This window comes from Uloborus diversus, chromosome 3, assembly GCF_026930045.1.
Source record: "Uloborus diversus isolate 005 chromosome 3, Udiv.v.3.1, whole genome shotgun sequence".
In the NCBI taxonomy this organism is placed as follows: Eukaryota; Metazoa; Arthropoda; class Arachnida; order Araneae; family Uloboridae; genus Uloborus; species Uloborus diversus.
The window spans coordinates 184,188,824-184,207,034 of NC_072733.1; the positions used below are offsets into that span (position 1 = coordinate 184,188,824).

The 18,211-nt window shown below is 30.5% G+C and overlaps 1 protein-coding gene across 2 annotated transcripts in view; it reads right to left on the bottom strand.

The window, feature by feature from the left end:
* LOC129218432 (recombining binding protein suppressor of hairless-like) overlaps positions 1-18,211 on the bottom strand; it is a 110,218-nt gene that overhangs the window by 23,966 nt on the left and 68,041 nt on the right. For both annotated transcript variants that reach the window (XM_054852690.1, XM_054852691.1), the window contains exons 3-8: positions 16,851-17,157; positions 13,076-13,253; positions 10,817-10,840; positions 8,090-8,185; positions 6,957-7,122; positions 1,197-1,371 (exon numbers count right to left, since the gene is read on the bottom strand). In XM_054852690.1, coding sequence (XP_054708665.1) covers positions 1,197-1,371; positions 6,957-7,122; positions 8,090-8,185; positions 10,817-10,840; positions 13,076-13,253; positions 16,851-17,157 — 946 coding nt within the window. The remainder of the gene's footprint in view (positions 1-1,196; positions 1,372-6,956; positions 7,123-8,089; positions 8,186-10,816; positions 10,841-13,075; positions 13,254-16,850; positions 17,158-18,211) is intronic.

Genomic DNA, 18,211 nt, shown 5'->3' on the forward strand with positions numbered 1-18,211 from the left:
TTTTAAGGCATTATTTCATTTTGTTCAACAGATGTAAGAGAATGACGGATGCAAAAGTCCTTATCTTGCTATGCTTTCATACAGATTCCAAGAACAAATTTCCAACAATTGAAAGACTGATTTATGTTGCAATTTTTTTCCAGGATGCCATCTGTACATTACAAGAACAATTTTGTAAAATTTTGAAAAACAAAAATATTTCGTTGCAATTCAGGAAAGGAAATTGGCTGAGTTGTGACAGAATGACACTACCCGCTGGGGAAAAACTTAAAAATGATTGCCTGAACCAATTGTTAATGAAAATTTAGTTGCAAATGATTTTATTTTCTTCAATTATTCAATATTTTGAAATAACAAACATAAAAATGTGAATTTATTGCTTGTTTTCTAACTCTTGCTTGGACAAGGGAGGGAATGACAGTTTGGTACTTTAGACTCACATAAAACATAGTTAAAATGAAATATAGAAATTTTACTTTGATTCTCTTATTAAACTTCATTCTGAAAAGTATTTAAACCCCTAAAAATATGTATAAGTCATAAAATATTTGCACATTACGACAAGGACATGCAAATGACCAGTTCTGTGAGAACGACCCATGCAGATTTTTGAAATGTTATATTTTAAACAAATATAATTATAAAACAAAACTTTGATTTTGCATTAAAAATAATTATAAAGCATTTTTTTCCTTCTTTGAAGATTTCATCATGTGGAGAAAAAAACACTCCCTTGGATAGACTAATTATTCAATGAACAAAGTATATTAAAAGCATCATTATAAATGGTGAGGAGTTTCATCTGCATTGGAAGTAAAAAATAAGTAAAAGAGATTCCACAAACTAAGCAATAAATGCAAACAAAATTTATCAAGCCAAAATTTTAAGTTTCACATAAAATTTGTACATAAAGACTAAAATGATAACGTTTTTAACATGGATAGTTTTTAATTCCAAGTTGAGTTGTATGCGTTACTTATACATGGTTTAACTGGCCAAAATTTTTAGTTTCACATAAAATTTTTGCATAAAATAAATTTTTTTAACACAGATAGTTTTTAATTCCAGGTTGAATTGTATGTGCTACTCATACATGGTTTAAAAGTACATTTTAATCATTGCAGCATTTTTCATGAAAAGTTTTATCGATATATTTTTATGTGTAGACAAATACCTACAAAATATTAGTAACTTACGATCAGCATTTTTTAGAGACTGTTTCTTTTTTGATGGCTTAGATATCACCTTTATCCGCTTGCTCTGAAACATGCCCAAATCTTCCCCATTTCCATAAAACATTTTTACAGACAGCATAAAATGCTTACGCTTGTCAGAATCACTTATAAACAAGGTCTTTGCAGCACAATAATTCTGTAAATAATAAAAAAATTATAAAAATAATGAACATATAAAAGCAAAATAAAAATATTCATTTTTTTTTTTTTTTTTTTTTTTGAAATATAAAATGCACACAATTTTGACTCATGGAACCTACTCTTTGATTTGAATATCATAGATATTATACTCAAATGGACTAATGTAAAAATCACTGAATGCAGAATGCGTTATAAAGACTCGAAAAGACATGAACTGATTGACACAGATGAAACTGAAGTAAAAACTCTTTTTGGACTGTTATTGTTTTCAGCTGTATTCAAATCTAATCGTGAGGATGTAGATCGCTTGTTTGCTACTGAGGGTACTGGGCCAGAGATATTTCACTGCATTATGACCAAAGTCAGATTTCTTTTTCTACTTAGTTGTTTGAGATTTGACAATCCAGAGACAAGAAAAGAACCGTTTGGCAATCAACAAAACCGCACCAATATCTGAAATTTTTAGCAAAGTGATAAAAAATTCCCAGAGCAACTAGTTGGTTTGTGCATATACATGCATATATGCTTGTAAAATTTAGGGGTTGCTGCAAATTTAAAATGTACATGCCAAAGAAACCTGCCAAATATGGACTCAAAATTATGTGCCTTTGTGATGCAAGAAACAGTTATCTTTATAACGCATACATATATGATGGAAAAGATTCTGATGGACATGGGCTTACAGAAGAGGAAAACAATTGAATAAGCGAACACAAGCAGTACTTCAACTGGTAGAACCAATAAAAAAATCACATCGAAATGTTACTGTGGATAATTGGTTTTTTTCCATGGAAGTTGTGGAATGTTTGAAAGAGGCCACACATATGTTGGAATTCTCCGAAAAAATAAAAGGGAAATACCAAAGGAATTCCAAGCAAACAAGTCAAGAGAAATAGGAAGCTCTGTGTATGGCTTTACTAAAGAAGTGACACTAGTTTCCTATGTTCCTAAAAAGGAAAATCTGCAATTCTTATTTCGTCGATGCACCACTAGTAGAAACAGATGGTTCTTCTGGAAAACCTGAAATTATCAGCATGTACAACATGACGAAAGGAGGAGTTGACAAGTTTGATAAAAAATGTTCGATTTATTCAACAGGTTGTCGCACTCAAAGTTGGTCAATAGCAATATTCTACAGATTATTGGATGTATGTGCAGTAAATGCATACATATTGTTTCAGTCGCATAAGAATGCAACTAAAATGAAAAGGAAAAATTTTCTGATATCATTGGCAAACCAACTGACACATTCTCATTTGAAGCCCAGATTAAATTCTTCTCATTTGCCTAGAGAGATGAAGCTAACTATAATAAGAATTCTTGGAAAAGAACGCAATAAAGAAGGCAACGACTATAGTAACGAGGAGGATAAATTAGAGACAAGGAAAACATGCTGACGATGCCCTCCAAGTAAAAAAAGAAAAACCGCATACAAATGTATTGATTGCAATGATCTAATCTGCCTTCAATGTTGGAAAACACTGTGCAACGATTGCAGCTCAGTTCTAAAAGGTATGAAATTTCTGTGTTTAGAATTACATAAAAGCATTAAAAAAGTGAAAATATGAAAATACTAATTGTGCATTTGCAGCGACTATTCTCATTCAACTTCTGTGACTTTTAACGATGTTAATGTATTTTTGGAATCAACAATGTATTCAAAATTATTTTTAAGTACATTTGTATGAATTAAAAAGTTAACACAATGAACACTTTTTGCATTTAAATTGATTTTCAGCCTTTTTTCAAATGAACGTTCTCAGAGACTGCTCGCAGTAGTTGTGGGACAATTTTGGTCACAGTAGTTAAGGGTTAACTTTCTGACATTCAACACTCTTAGGGGCAAGAATTTCATTGAAAACTTCTTAATTTAATTCTTTTAATAAAAATATAACTATAACTTAATTTCTTTGCCTTTTCACAAGGCATAGTAAGTGTCATAAATGCAAAAAATCTTATTCCCATTTCGGATGCAAAGAGATTGCGATTTCCGAAGTGATCACGTTAAAACAGGGCTCATAGCAAGTGGAAAAAAATATATAGGAGTTTAACAGGAAAAATATAAGATAGCAAAATAATATAGGAGTTTGGTAGCAAAATATATAGGATTTTAAAAGGAAAAATATAGGAGTTTGACAACAACAATAAACAAAACAATAGGAATTTCAAAAACGTATAGCATCTAGTATGTTTGGAGCCCTAAAAAATATAAAAAACAGAGAGCAATTAATTTGGTTATTCTTTTTTCAGTGTCATAAATCTATCCATTGTTCTCAATATTGGTACCTCATTGCTTCAATGCTAACACTAACGATGAAAAGTTCATCCAATTCCATGTTTCTCTCCTCTCACTGGTTTTGTTGGACATATCATAAGAAAATCGTTACAAAAAGTGTGCAACACTCTGCCTCCCCATGGTTTTACTATTTACAGAAAAAGAAACTAATTTTTCTAAACGAAGGCAAAGAAAAAAAGATTGTGCTAATGCATACGTTTTTTTAGAAATGGTCAGTCTCATAGGGCTGATTCATTTAAGCGGTAACTTTGATTCAAATATTCTGCAATTTTTTAATGTTAAAACTGGATTTCATTTCACTTTTGAGGAAATGATTCATTAAAGTAACTGATTCAATTACCCGGCGCTCACTGTAATGGCATTATCCATAACTTACAGTTAATGTGTGTATTTATATGTGTACACATGAATAAAATGTGAATTTTACTTAATCTGCCAAACGAAAGGTGGTGTTACAGAGTCTAATTGGAGCATAGATCCATCTATTATCCTCTCCAATTTGTAACTGTAACGTAGTAGATAGAAAAAAATGAGCCAAAAAAACAAATTTCTGATAAGAACGAATTCTGAAATCTTTGGAAAATCTACACAGAAAATAAGTACAAATCTGAAAAAAGCAGACAAAATCCTATAAAATGACACTTTTTTCACTGAGATAGTTACATTTTTTAGCAAGCTACAAACTTCGGAACATTTGAAGTACCCAAATTTGAATTGGTACCAAAATCTGTACGTAGCATTTTCAAAAACAATCGTTTGAGCTACAGCCGGTCATTTCAATTACATGTAACATTATATGTGACAAAATTAAAAGCTTTCAAAACCTTTACAGTAGTACACTTAAGTTAACATGTTATACTATTAAAATTATAAAGTAAACAGTGAAAGAAAAGGAATTAATTGAAAACAAGTTTAAAGTTGCCAAGTAAAACCATCTATTTTGTATATTTCATAAAAATAATCAAACACAAGTTTAGTAAAAATGCCAACATTAAAGATGTAAGAATGCACAGTGCAGGAGAGAAAGAAGAAGAATTGACCAAAAGTTTTTGCATTTTTGGGTAGAATTTAACATCCGATGAAGAAAATATAGGAGTTAGTGAGAAAATATAGGAAATATAGGAGAATATCTGACAAATTGTGAAAATATAGGAGATATAGGAGGACTATGAGCCCTGTTAAAAGTAAAAAGACTGGCACATAAAAGAATTTATTTAAGTAAATTATTTTAGAATTGCATTTTAGAGCTCTACAACAAAAGTATTATTAATAACAATCAACGTTACTGAAGCAAAAGTCAAATTAAATCAGCGATTTAGATTTTAACTTTTTAACTCTCATAAAGGACACATAATATGGTTTGAAAATTTTAACTATGTGATCTTAATAGGAATAAAAGAAATTTCATTTATTTGCTCTCTAAAAAAGCATAATATGCATCAAAAATCAGAAAAATTTGATTCTCATATCGGATGCAAAATGATTGTTTTAATCATAATGAAAGCATCTAGAGTCTAAAAACGGCAAATAAAAGAATTTATGAAAGCAAAAAAATTTTTAGAATGTTACTTTAACAAATCTACAATATGTATATTATTAATAATTATAGACTTAATCATCAGAAATTTAGAGTAAGTAAAAAAATTTTGGGTGTGGGAAAAAAAAATAGTCTAACGAAAAAATCGGATTTTTGGCATTAACAGATGAAAAAAATATTAGAATTCTGGAAAAATTCGGTATAACGTATTTACTCATATCGGATTGGCGATAGAAGAAAATCTTGAATGCCTTGTAGAATAAAAAATAAGGAGTTCGTAAGGAGATAATAGCAAAATTCAGGAGTTTTAAGTGCCCTTATTTTCTTTTCTTAAAAAGCAGGAGTTTCTAAGGAATTTGTAAGGAGCGTACGAACCCTGTAAGTTGGAAAGATGAGGAAGGGGAATTTTTCCCCCATGGCCCATAGTTGTACCCCTATGGAGTACAACTATGGCCACCTCATTTTAACCTATATAATACATTAAAAACTTGATCTAGCTTTTTGTCATCTGAGTCTACAAGTTGCCGTCTGCTTGAAACTGTATAAATAACTTTTTTAGTCCATCATTTACCTTTTTTTTTTCAATTTTTTGAGATTTAATCATCATTTGTCATCTTGAGTGATTGATAAAGTCAAACATGGTAAATGTAGGTAACGTTCATTATCTGCCTAGGTTTTGACATAGAAACATCTGAAAACTAGAAAAATCTTACCAACTAAAGGCTAGGTACCTATAGTGGGGTAGTATATAGGGAATGTAGGTACCTACACTTATGTCTCAGAAAAAACATAGGTCTGACAAGTTTTAAATGAGATCAACAAAAATTTTGAAAACTAAAATGTGAGATCAGGTTTCACATTCCAAATCTCATCAAAACAAATAATTTTTAAAAATTATCTCAGTTTATATTTGGTTCGGATTTCAGTCAGCACCTTCTGCAGCAACTCCTATTAATATGGGCGATAGGGCGATCCCCACGTATTCTTTAGTCTTTTTTGCCATTATTTACAATAAATAACACAAAATATGATGAAAGCACCCCTACAGAGAATAAACTGAAACTTCAAGTGACTAAAAACCATGAAAAATAGGTTCCCCATTGTTGCACCCCAACATTCCCATTTTTGATAAATGCCGAGAGCTTGTGAAAACTATGAAACATTTTAAGTCAACAAGCAGCTGAATTCATAACTGACAAAATAGTAAAGCAAATCTGAATTTACTAGATCTTGGAAAACAGTATAAGTGGTCTGCCCAAAGGAGACTTTTGGCTCTTTCACGAGTGAGTCAACTCACGCACTAAGAATGACTAATTTATCTGAAGCCTACAACAACAATGGCAATCTCTGATAAAGCATCTTTAGCTACCTTAATGTTTACACTATCTGGTGAATTTTTTTGGAGCTCGTAAGTTCAAAAAAGAGGCCACTAGCATGCAAAATCATCACCACAGCAACAGTGGCCCATTGTTGCTCCCTTGGCACAAAGTTGTACCATTTTACGGTTATACACACATATCGCGGTATGGAAATAGTGTTCTACTACAAATAACTTTGAAAAACCATTTTTCTCACTTTAACTAGTTACTGTTACAAGACTCATGTTTTATGTTTCATTTGCTTATTTATTATTTTTATAAACTTAAGCTGTAGCATTGAATTTTATGTCTACAGAAGGCTTATTTAAAACTTATATAACAAATAATCTTAAAGTAACTCTCTCGCACTTTTTTTTCTTTCTACATACCTTGCCATTGAAATCAAGCTGTTGCATATCTTGTTCTGAGTTTCCAATTCCAATAAAAGCACATAAATGAGAACCTTGATCACTTTCACCATCTCGAGCCATCTGCTCTTGCTTTCTCCTCCAACCATCACCCAACAAATAAATACAGGGAGGAGGACAGAAAAATCTACGTAGGAAAGTCTTGGTTTAGTAAATAATTCCAAATTGGTGAATAAAAATAGGAGAATAGTTATACAAACAAATACAGTTTGAAATTAAACTGTCTCTGAAAGCATTAAAACTTAAAACAATTCAATATTTTTCAATTAATTGTCATTTTATTTTTTAATTTCTTTTAAAACACAATTTAATAGTTTCACAATAGGTTTGATTCTGAGAGAAGTCATTTTTTTTTCCAAACAAGAAATTCATGCAAAAAGTTGCATGCATTTTATGCAAGATAAAAAGCTTCCAATATTCATCAAATGCATCAATTTATACCACTCCTAAAATTTAAAGATTTAAAAACCTATTGATTAAGTTATACAGTTGAACTGGGTTATAATTAGGATGAAGGTACTGAATATATATGCTGATTAAATCTCAGTTCTTATAATAACCAAGTGTTCTTACTGCATAAAAATAAACTCCTATAAAGTATAACTTAAAAATTACTTATTTTTTTATTATTTTCAGTAGACACACACACACACACAAAGGGCAGTGTTTAAAAAAAATTTCTTTTCTATTTTCAACAATTATCTGCATGGAAAATTTTGATAAAGATAAGCAATACTTTCTTCAGTATTGATGTCAAACTGTTTAATCTATTTGATCTTCTTTTTTGTATTGTTTTGCTATACTTAATGGGCAGAAATCATAATTCAACTGCAGAGATTGACAATGCATCAAATATTTTAATATCCATCAGAAAAATGTGCGATCAAATTCATAACAGATTGTTTGAGGCAAAATCACTTATGCTTAGAATACTTCAAAAGTAAAAATTATAAAGCTGAAATAAATTGAAAATATTTACATAAATTCAAAGAAAACAGATTTATAATACATAATTCAATCTTTGAGTTATTTATTAAATATGGTTCTTTATGAAAAAGTATTTCTTAAAATGTTAAATAAAAAGATAAATGCACCTCTTTTCATTTCCATATGATTTCTGAGCCACTTTAGCATGAAGGATGACAATAACCATATCACCACGTTCTCTCAAATATTTTTTCATGGCATCTCTAGAGAAATCGAAGAAAGAACACAGATTAAGATTACTGTATAATAATTCTTCATTAATAAAAGTCAAATTGCATAAATATAACAATTGATCTACAAATATACATTACAGTCAAATTCCATTTTAACAAAGTCTGTTAGAGCAAAAATCTTGTTTAAGCGAAGTTTTATGTAATCTCCAACTCAAATTATATAGCAACAATGTCAACACTAGTAATATTGGTACAACGCCATTTGGCTACAGAGTAATGATTTCACTGGTCCCTCTGACTTTGATAAAATGGGTTTTGATTGTATATATCGTCGCCTCAGAGCAACAGTAGGGCATCTTAGTGTTATTTCTAGGATCAGATGTCTGAGTGTTACTCTGAGGCAAGGATATGTTCCCCTTTACTCATTACCTTCTATTTCAATCTATAGAATTAAAAACAAGAATACCATATGAATTAGTACTATTGTTTCTTATTTCAAAACAGAAAAATAAATGATGCACTGTAAATTATTTTTTAAACATTGTGTAATCTAACAACCTTATAGAGCTCTAATTTAACAATGATTGGGAAAATCAAAGCCCACTTAGCTCCACTTGCTTTTTATAGTTTGCAAGAATTATTCATTCAAGTGATAGTGTTTAACCCAGTGATACATTTACAAGATGAAAGGTATGGAATGACTATTATGCTCACTTTCTTTTCACACAGAAACATCAAATAACTTTTTTTTCAATCATATATATATATATATATATATATATATATATATATATATATATATATATATATATATATATCTTCATGTTTTAAACAATAAATAATTATTTATGCAATAGCAAAAATTGGGAACAACGTTATAATGATGCAAGAATGTAAAAGAGAAATAAAGAAGAGATACAGATGGGGGACAAAATAATACAAACACTTATGAAAAAGGCATGTTTTGTCATGCACAGAATATCAACGCAGTATCAGTGACATCTTACACATCTACAGTGGAACCCCAATTTTACCTTGTCCGTTTCATGCATTATCCTACTTCCGACATTAATTTCTGCTGGTCTCTGAAAAAAGCTATACTGATAATGTTAAAAATTCCGGATCTTATGTTTCTCTTTTCCAGAAAGTCCATTTAATACATTTTTCTATAAACAGATCAAAATAATTTTTCATCTACAAGAATCACCACAAACTTCTTTTTTTTAGATTTCTACTTTTTCAAGATGATTTTGTTTTAGAACTGTTTGGAGCCACTCTGACATTCTTATTCTTCTGTATAATTGTTTTTTGTCTGCGAGAAGGATTTCTTCGGATTGTCCAATCTTCCTTCATGACAACTGAGGACTACAACTGCTGATACTCTTCTTGAAAATTTTCCAGAAGTTGGTAACGAATGTATCTTCTCATCACATCACAAATTCCTACAATATCAGATTTACTATTACCTGCTTTCGATGACATAAAGACGAAGAATAAATAATCAAGGGTGTCCCTACAATTTATTCTCTAAGCATAAAAACTCTGAAACTATTTTTAATTGTGAATGATAACTACAAAGCAAATTTGCAAAAAAATGTTAATATAGATTTTTAACGCGGCTCTGATTTTACGTTTTCCGACTAGGAACGTTTTTTATCACTGTCCGAAGGAGAACGTAAAATGGGAATTCCACTGTATTTCAATTTAATACTTTGCATTACTATTAAGACGTCTTTTTTAAAAAGTTTCTATTTAAAAATCAAAATAGTTAGTACTTTAAAATAAAAGTTCAACCAGGGTGGATAAAACACTGCATTAATACCTGTTATACAAAGAACAGAAAGGACAGTCGCAAAACATTCTAAAAGAATCCATTAGAAAGAACAAAGAACTTCCACAGCAACAACTTTTGTACCCAAACAATAGCAATAATACCCCTTTCTTTCAACACATCAGTGCATACTCATGGCACCATCTACTGTAATTTTCGTTAAACTTTTTCAAAATTCTGTACCTCAGAGTCAGAACAACGTAAGTCACATAATCGCGATTTTACAGGAGAGAGGGAAAAAAAAGGAGAGGACATAAATATTCTCATTTCAGCAAGAGCTGTCCAAAGGAAACTTCATGGTTTGAAAATTTATGGAAGAGCTGCATTTGGTAAACCAGTGATGAGTCTGTTGTGCTTTTCAGTGATGCCGATGGTGTAAAAATGCACAAAACTAGACTCCTTGGCAGTGGTAACAAGTTATCTGGTCTGATAAATCAATCTTCACCATATTTCAGATAACTGGAAGCGTTTATGTGTAAAGAAAAGCTACAGAAGTCTTTTCTCTTGGCTGCCTCTTACCGATTGTGACGCATGGAGATACGCACAACAACACAATGTCGAACATTACCAAAATAAAAAGTGTATGTATGCATAAACAAATTAATGATGTAAATATAACCTTCTATAACACAGATTGTTCTGAAGTAATATTCTGATTGTGTATTTTCAAACTATTAGAAATAGTTTAAGCATGTTTTACTGAATCAAACTCAAAAATTAAGCTACGTGGAAATATATAAGAACTAATAAAAAGCAGATCTTCCATATAATTTTATGAAAGCAATATTTAGTAACCCTTTGTAACAAATAAAGATAGCAAGCATACAGACCTTGATAATCTTTGATCATTCCATCTGAAAAAGAAAGGTTTGATATTGTACATTGCTGAAACTTTTGATTAATTTCCACATATGTAGCCTCAAAATATACATATGATTTTTAAATGTTATTTTGTTTATAATTTATTTGAAAATGTATGTCCCTATGGTTCAAAAAGTATCGCTAATAAAAGCAATGGTTAAATTATTGATACTTATCTTTATGCAAACCATATACTAATTAAATTTGATAGTAACAAAATGAGTTCTATTTTCTTATCACTATTCCAGATAAAGCAATACTACTAGAAAGGTGGCTTTTGATTTAGAGAAACCATTATTATTTCTGTTATAAAGTGGACGAGTATATCACTTCCTCTAAATAGAACTTCAACTTCTTGAAAAGAGCATTTTCTTTAAGCAATAATTTACGGCTGAAATATTTTTTTTTTTAATTTTACATATGTGCAACATTTTTCCTGAAATTTGGAGCAAGAAACAAAATTTAGAATACTAAAAAAAAAACATAAAAGATGGAAAGAAATAATAACGGTGGAGTATGATGTATTGCAATAGCATGGATGGGTCAGTTCACGTGAAACAACAAAAAACAACAGAAACACATGCATTTGTTCTGAGAGTTCATGAAGATTTTCACAAATCAGAAAAAATAATTTGCACTTTTCCTACAATAAAAACTAAACGTGTAAAAAGTGAATCAAAAACTGAAATATTTCCACTTCAAAAATAATTTCTGAAATTCTTCATATACATTGGAATCTCAATTACTCAACACCCTAGGAGAACATAAAAACAAATCAACTTAACCAGATGTTAACTTACTGAGGTTCCATTATTTTAATTCCTAAAAAGTTTCTGTATCACTTACTAACTTATGCTAACGTTCACATTATGAAAATTAATTCCATACAATACATTTTCTTTCCTTTTTCTTTTCTTTTCTTTTCTTTTTTTTTTTTTTTTTTGAAAATTGCATTAAAAAATCAAATATTATTTGAATATTCCATGAGGAATAAATCCAAAATTTTTGAAAAGATATGAAAAAGGTTCTTGACACCAAAGTCTGTTAAAAATAAAAAGTTCTGCTCACACTTGTTTTGAAAAACATGTCTGGTGCCTTCTTTCTGTTGAGGACTCCCCTCACTAAAAAAAATTGAGTAAGGTTTGCCAGTAATAATGGGTGAAACATTACATGAATTCTGGAGTGTGTATTATCATTGTTTTAAAAGGTATAGAAAGAAATTAGTTACTTGATCATTTAATATGTCTGGATAATTTAAACCATCTAATAGTTAACTTGAAGTATAAGTCTACTTCCAATTAAAAATGAGTACCCATTCAAGAAAGTCAGATGAGAGAGAGATAATGCTTAATTTTTGCTAACGTATAAACTTTCAAGCAATTTCTCAGTAAGGATACAGAAAATCTGGCATAATCTTACGCAGAAATTAATCAGACATTACGCTATAATTACATTACAATGGTGTAACCTTCAACAAGTGATGTGTAACTTTACACCAGCTATATCAGTTAAGTTAATCCAGAGCAGTGAAGGCAGTTATGCTGCCACCGGTTTATGGAGTAAGATTACACATATTTTTTTACAGTGCTGGGTACATTTATCCTACCCTTTCCTAGTCTTTTAGAATTGCACTAACAGCACAGAGTGCTGCGTTGGTTGAAAGATGGAAATCTCTAAAAGCGCTTTTCAGAAAAGGATTGACTGATCAAGAAGCTGCAGCGAAAAATTCTGAGAAAAAGTCAACAAGTCAATATGAAAGAATGCTGGTAGCAAAAATTGGACTAGAATAGTGATTGGATGTCGACTTATAGGAGTTCCTGCAAAAGTGTGTCAAATTAGGGAGGTTTTTTGCCAATTGAAATTAGCATTGGGTCAGTCATAAGAAAAATAGATGTCGAGTTACCAAGGTAGTGAAGTTACTGAAGTTTCACTGTATGTATTTAATTATAGTTGAAACAACACATAAATTAAGTTTGTACTTCTAGAGAAGTGCTGACTTTTTTGCTAGAGCAAAGACAAGCAAGGAACTGAGTTATGTTCAAAGACATGTATATGGACAAAATTAGACACTCTGCAAAATTTCTGGTACATTTAACGAGCTTCAAGAGGGCAAGAACTAATCGGAAAAAGACTGAAATTTTCCTAAGAAAAACAATAAGTATTTGAAATGTTCATGTCTTGAGTTAATAATAAAATCATACAAGACTCATAAGTAAAAATGCAATTACCTCTGTCTATTACGATCATCTAAACTTGGAGGAGGAGTAGGTAATGGGTTTGGTGATCCATGATGAGGAGAATGATGTAGCATTGGATTACCAAGAGATGCACTATTGCCTATTGATAGGAGTTGATGTTGATCCCCATTGTGCTTATCTTGGGCAGAAGCATACTGCATTGAACTGTCTGCATAAAAAATAAACAAAGGTTTCAGATAGTTGAAGCTTAAGTTAAAAATGTTTGTTTTGATTCATAAAACAATTTCATTCAGCATTTAAAGCACATTATATTATTTCAAGTAATGCTAAAAATTATAAAGAAAATTTGCCAACTATTTTTAAAAAATAATTTTAAAAAATAGATTTGTTAATGATTTCATGAAATTGTGATGAAACATACTATAAAAGTAATATGATTGCCTGACATCATGTTAATATAAAAACCTTATTTCTAAAACAACATGACAATACGCTGAGAAAGATAAAAAAGATCTAATATGCAGTAAAGACAGCTATTTGGAACACACATATTTAGAAATTCGTGTCCTAAACATGTTGCTCGAAAAACTTCTAATTAACTCTATTCCACAAACTAAAACTAAAGCATGAAATATGATTCCGAACATGACTGAAGGAAAGCATTTTGCAAGCAATGATAGTTAATAACAAATGAATTTGAAGGACTTATCTAACTGTTTTTTTCTTTATCAGATATTATGAATAAAACATGCATCTCACCAAAATCATACAAAAAGATACATGAATCGAGGTACGAGAAGCCATAGTCATCAAATAAAATATCAAATTGTGCCATCAATATCTTATAATTAAAAATAGCAAAAACAACACTATTTATGACTTAATGCATTAACACTAGCAAAAATGACACTAAACAGTTTTTATCTGATGACTGTGCCTTTGAAAGTTCTTATCATGGAACAGATGTTATTGAGGCAAGATTCCCATCTATATCTAATTTAAAAAGTCATAAGTAGTATCAACAATAGGGAGTAAAATGAATTTTACATTGGTCTGCAATCTACATAATCTAAAATAAGTATCAAATAAATGATTAACATCCCTTAACATTATTATTAAAATCATCACTCCGGGTTATATTTAATATTTGAAGCAAATATTTGCAGACTTTGGCATTCATGACACACAATTTTTTTTGCTAGTATGCAAAATCTATAAATAAACAGATAATACAGACAATATTTATTTAAGAGCTCCTTAATATCTTTATTAATATTCAAGCATGAAGGTCTCACTTAGTAAAAATTTTTATCTTGCTTTATGTGAAAGTCAATAGAAAACTTTATGTTTTTTAAACTAAGACCTCTAAAACTTAAACATACATAATTACATACTTATTTATTTATTAATTCTGATAATCATACGGGGCACATTTCTGATATTCAAATAATTACCTCAGTCAAAATATTAATCAAATTGTTAATGAGTTATAATGTTACTTTTAAGCTGTGGAAAGCAAGTCTCACAACAGATTTTCTGCTTGTTCTTCGCAAATATTTTTAAAGTAACGAAAATTGCACTTGCTACTGAACATATTGAAAAGAATTTAACTTTATACAATACATAAATCTCCTAGTCAATACAATATAAAAGGATTCAAAGATTTCACATTTATTAACACAAAAGTGAAATACTAACTAGAGATTTTATGCATGTATTGAACACTTAAAAATTATTGAAACAAAAATTAATTCAGCCAGCGACACAGTATTCAACTTTTTGACATGACTTCTGTTCAAAACTTTTCAATTTTTAATATAAAGGAAAAGAAATTTTATTTGTTTGCCTCTCAACAAGGCGTAGCAAACATAAAAAGAAGAGAAAAATCTAATTCATACAAATAGATTGTAACTTTCAAAATGAAGGTGGTAAAAAGTATAAAAACGACATATAAAAGAATTTATAAAAGTAAAATTATTTTAGAATTGTATTTTAAGCTAAGTTTTTGAACAGATGGCAGAAACAGCAGCAGGGCCATGGGCGGAGTTATACTTTTGTATTTTAGGAAGAAAGGCCCCAAACAAAAAAATAGCTTAAAATATAAGGATGAAAAGAACAATATTGCATACAGTCAGAGAAGGTTAATCAGGGTAGTATTTCTAGTGAAATTTCATCCATGCAGAACAGTTTTCGTCAATTTTTGGTGGTGTAAAGAGAAGAAAATTGCGGCGGTAGGGATTCAGGACACTTCACTGGATAAATTTTAAATTAAGGCCAAAAACTGCAATTTTAGGCTATTTCCGGTAATATTAGCGGAAAAAGAGATGGGATTTTTGCACATTCCCCCCCCCCCCCCAACCTAAGTTAATTTTAGGTAATCCTTGATTGCATAATATGAGGTCAAGGGGTCTTCCGGGAAATTTCAACATTTAACTCTGAAAGACAATTGTGGGTACTTTTGCCGATACTGAGGGAAGGAGGGGCGATCCTTTGAAAATAAACTTTAATTAAAATATCTTTCAACATTGCAGATAAAGAAGTGCAATTTTAAGCTACCTTTGGAAGTAATTTTCAAAATTAAATCTTAAAGGCTCAATTTCAGGCTATCCTTGGGACTAACATTAGGGAAAGGGTGCCAGTTCTAGGAACCTTCAACAAAAGTTTTTTGGAAATCCAAAAAAGCATTTTAGGCTGTCATAATGGTATTCAAGAGAAGGTTCATTCTAGTTATATTCTGAGTTTTTTGATATTGAAGATTTAGAAATGATATTAGGCATTAGAGAAGATAGAGGGAATTTTCCTTCGAAAATGTTTTGAAATTTTAGGACCAATAACTCATTTTTAGGCAATATTTGATAATGTTAGGGAAAGGGAGAGTTTTAGGCTGCCTCCCGAAAATTTTCCAGCACTGTTAGCAACAGCAAGCGCACAATGAGAAAATATGAAAAGGGCATGAGTGAAGAGAAAACCCCTCATTAAATGTTCAATGCTGAGAAAAAAAAAAGAGAAGAAAGCTTTGAGTAATATTTTTCAAAAACAAAAAGAACTATTAGAGGGATACACATTCAGAAAGAAGGCTTTAAACTTCGTTTGTGTGTGAGGGTTTTTTTTTTGTAAAGGCTGATAAGATTTCAAGCAGTAATTAGCCCCCTTTTAAATTCACCCATGGATAGGGCCAGACTAAGATATTGGGGGGACCTAGGCAAACACTTTGTTGGTCTAGCTGCAGTCAAACTTGCAATTTTAGTCATTTGGGAGTTCCTAAAAAACTGGGACCCTAAGCCACGGTCTAGTTAGCTTATTCAGTAATCAAGCCCTGAACAAGGGGAATTGCTAAAGCTTCTCAAAGTAAATCTTGAAGTAAAGAAAAATGATTATTTCAAAAGGTTTCAGGTACTTGGGCAGTTTACACGAAAGAGATAATACTTGCAATGGAATATAAAGAATCATATTTCAAAGAGAACAAATTTTATAAAATTTGTGGGAATTACTGATCAACAAGAGAAACATGTTATTTAAATAACAAACATGTTCAAAAATATGAAAAAAGCCCTTTTATTCATAAACTTAATGAAATAAAGGACTCTTTAATAAAGAGAAATAAACAAGTGAAATACACATCTTAACTTGAATATATATATATATATATATTCAAGATATATAATGATAATCAAAGTCAGATTATATATATATATATATATATATATATATATATATATATATATATATATATATATATATATATATATATATATATATATATATATATATATATATATATAATCTGACTTCAAAATTCACTAACCATTGCACCCAGACATATTCACTGCAAGTCCATTCTCATATGAAGGTGGTTCATGAGACCTATAATGCGCAGAGCTTCCTTGATGATTTCCCATATTCATGTGATCATAGTGACCATTTGGACGAGGACTAGAAAGATCAACTGGGTGGCCTTCATATGCCCCACTTCCTCTAGTTTCTTGATGATGACCCATATGGTGTCCATTCATTTGCATGTGACTTTGAGAAGGGTGTGATTCACTGAGATTCATCATCATTGAAGACTGACGGTGACTGTCAATCAAAGAAGTTTGTCTATGATTTTCACCCTAAATCGTGAAGAAACATTTAGAAAAATTACTAAATGTTGAAAAGTACATGTGCTAAAACTATACATGACATTACATTTCATGTTATTCTTCAAAGTTCAAGACAATTGGTAATAAAACATAGAAACACTTTAGGAATTTCCGATCGCTCTTAAAGCAGAATGATACCTATTACTTATCCTTACAAACTCATCATGGTGCAATAAATAAGTGACCAGGAAAAGAAATTTACGCTTCTGTAAAATGACCTTTTGAACACTATGAACGGTAAAGTTCTGAATAGTCTTTTCATGACAGATGAGATCGATTTCCATATGTGTGGTTATGTTAACACTCACAACTACCGCTCAGATGTTCATAGGATAATTAAAGTTAAATAAATGCTTTGAGTTATTCTTTAAGTCTGAAATAAAATAATATATGTGGTAGTGAGAAGCAAAGGGAGGTAAGTGGACTTTAAGTTAAAAAAAAAAAAAAACATATTTGGAATTCAGATCCTAGGTAGGCTCTCATTGATTTTTTAAAATAAATCATGCTGTATAGCACAACCTACCAGGGCTACTAGTAGTATTCTTTGATTAATGCAGAGGAAAAGTTATCTTACCATTTGCACAAGTTATCTCAATTTTTACAAATTTTTGCACTTACATCCCTTTGCTTCTCACTGCCACATATGCACATGCAGTGGTCCATATACGCTGTATGGTCTCAAACATTTTTTAGACTATAGAGTAACCCTCAAGCTTTAAAAATTTTTCATATTATGACGTAATTATGTATATGATCGCGTACACATATTATGCGTAACGCATTAGTGGGAGTATACCCTCAGAAAAATTGATGGGAACATCACTCTGCTCATATGTAATCATTTTCATCTAAACATAACTTAAATTTTAATACCATCAGGTTTCTTTTCCTGACCTAATACATATATAGTTTAAACTAACGAAAAATATTCCATTTCTCGCTCTATTTTGACAATGTTCTATAAAAGGAAAAAATATTTTACTTTGGCTACAGTCATGAAATTAAACACTAGGGAAAGGTTTAG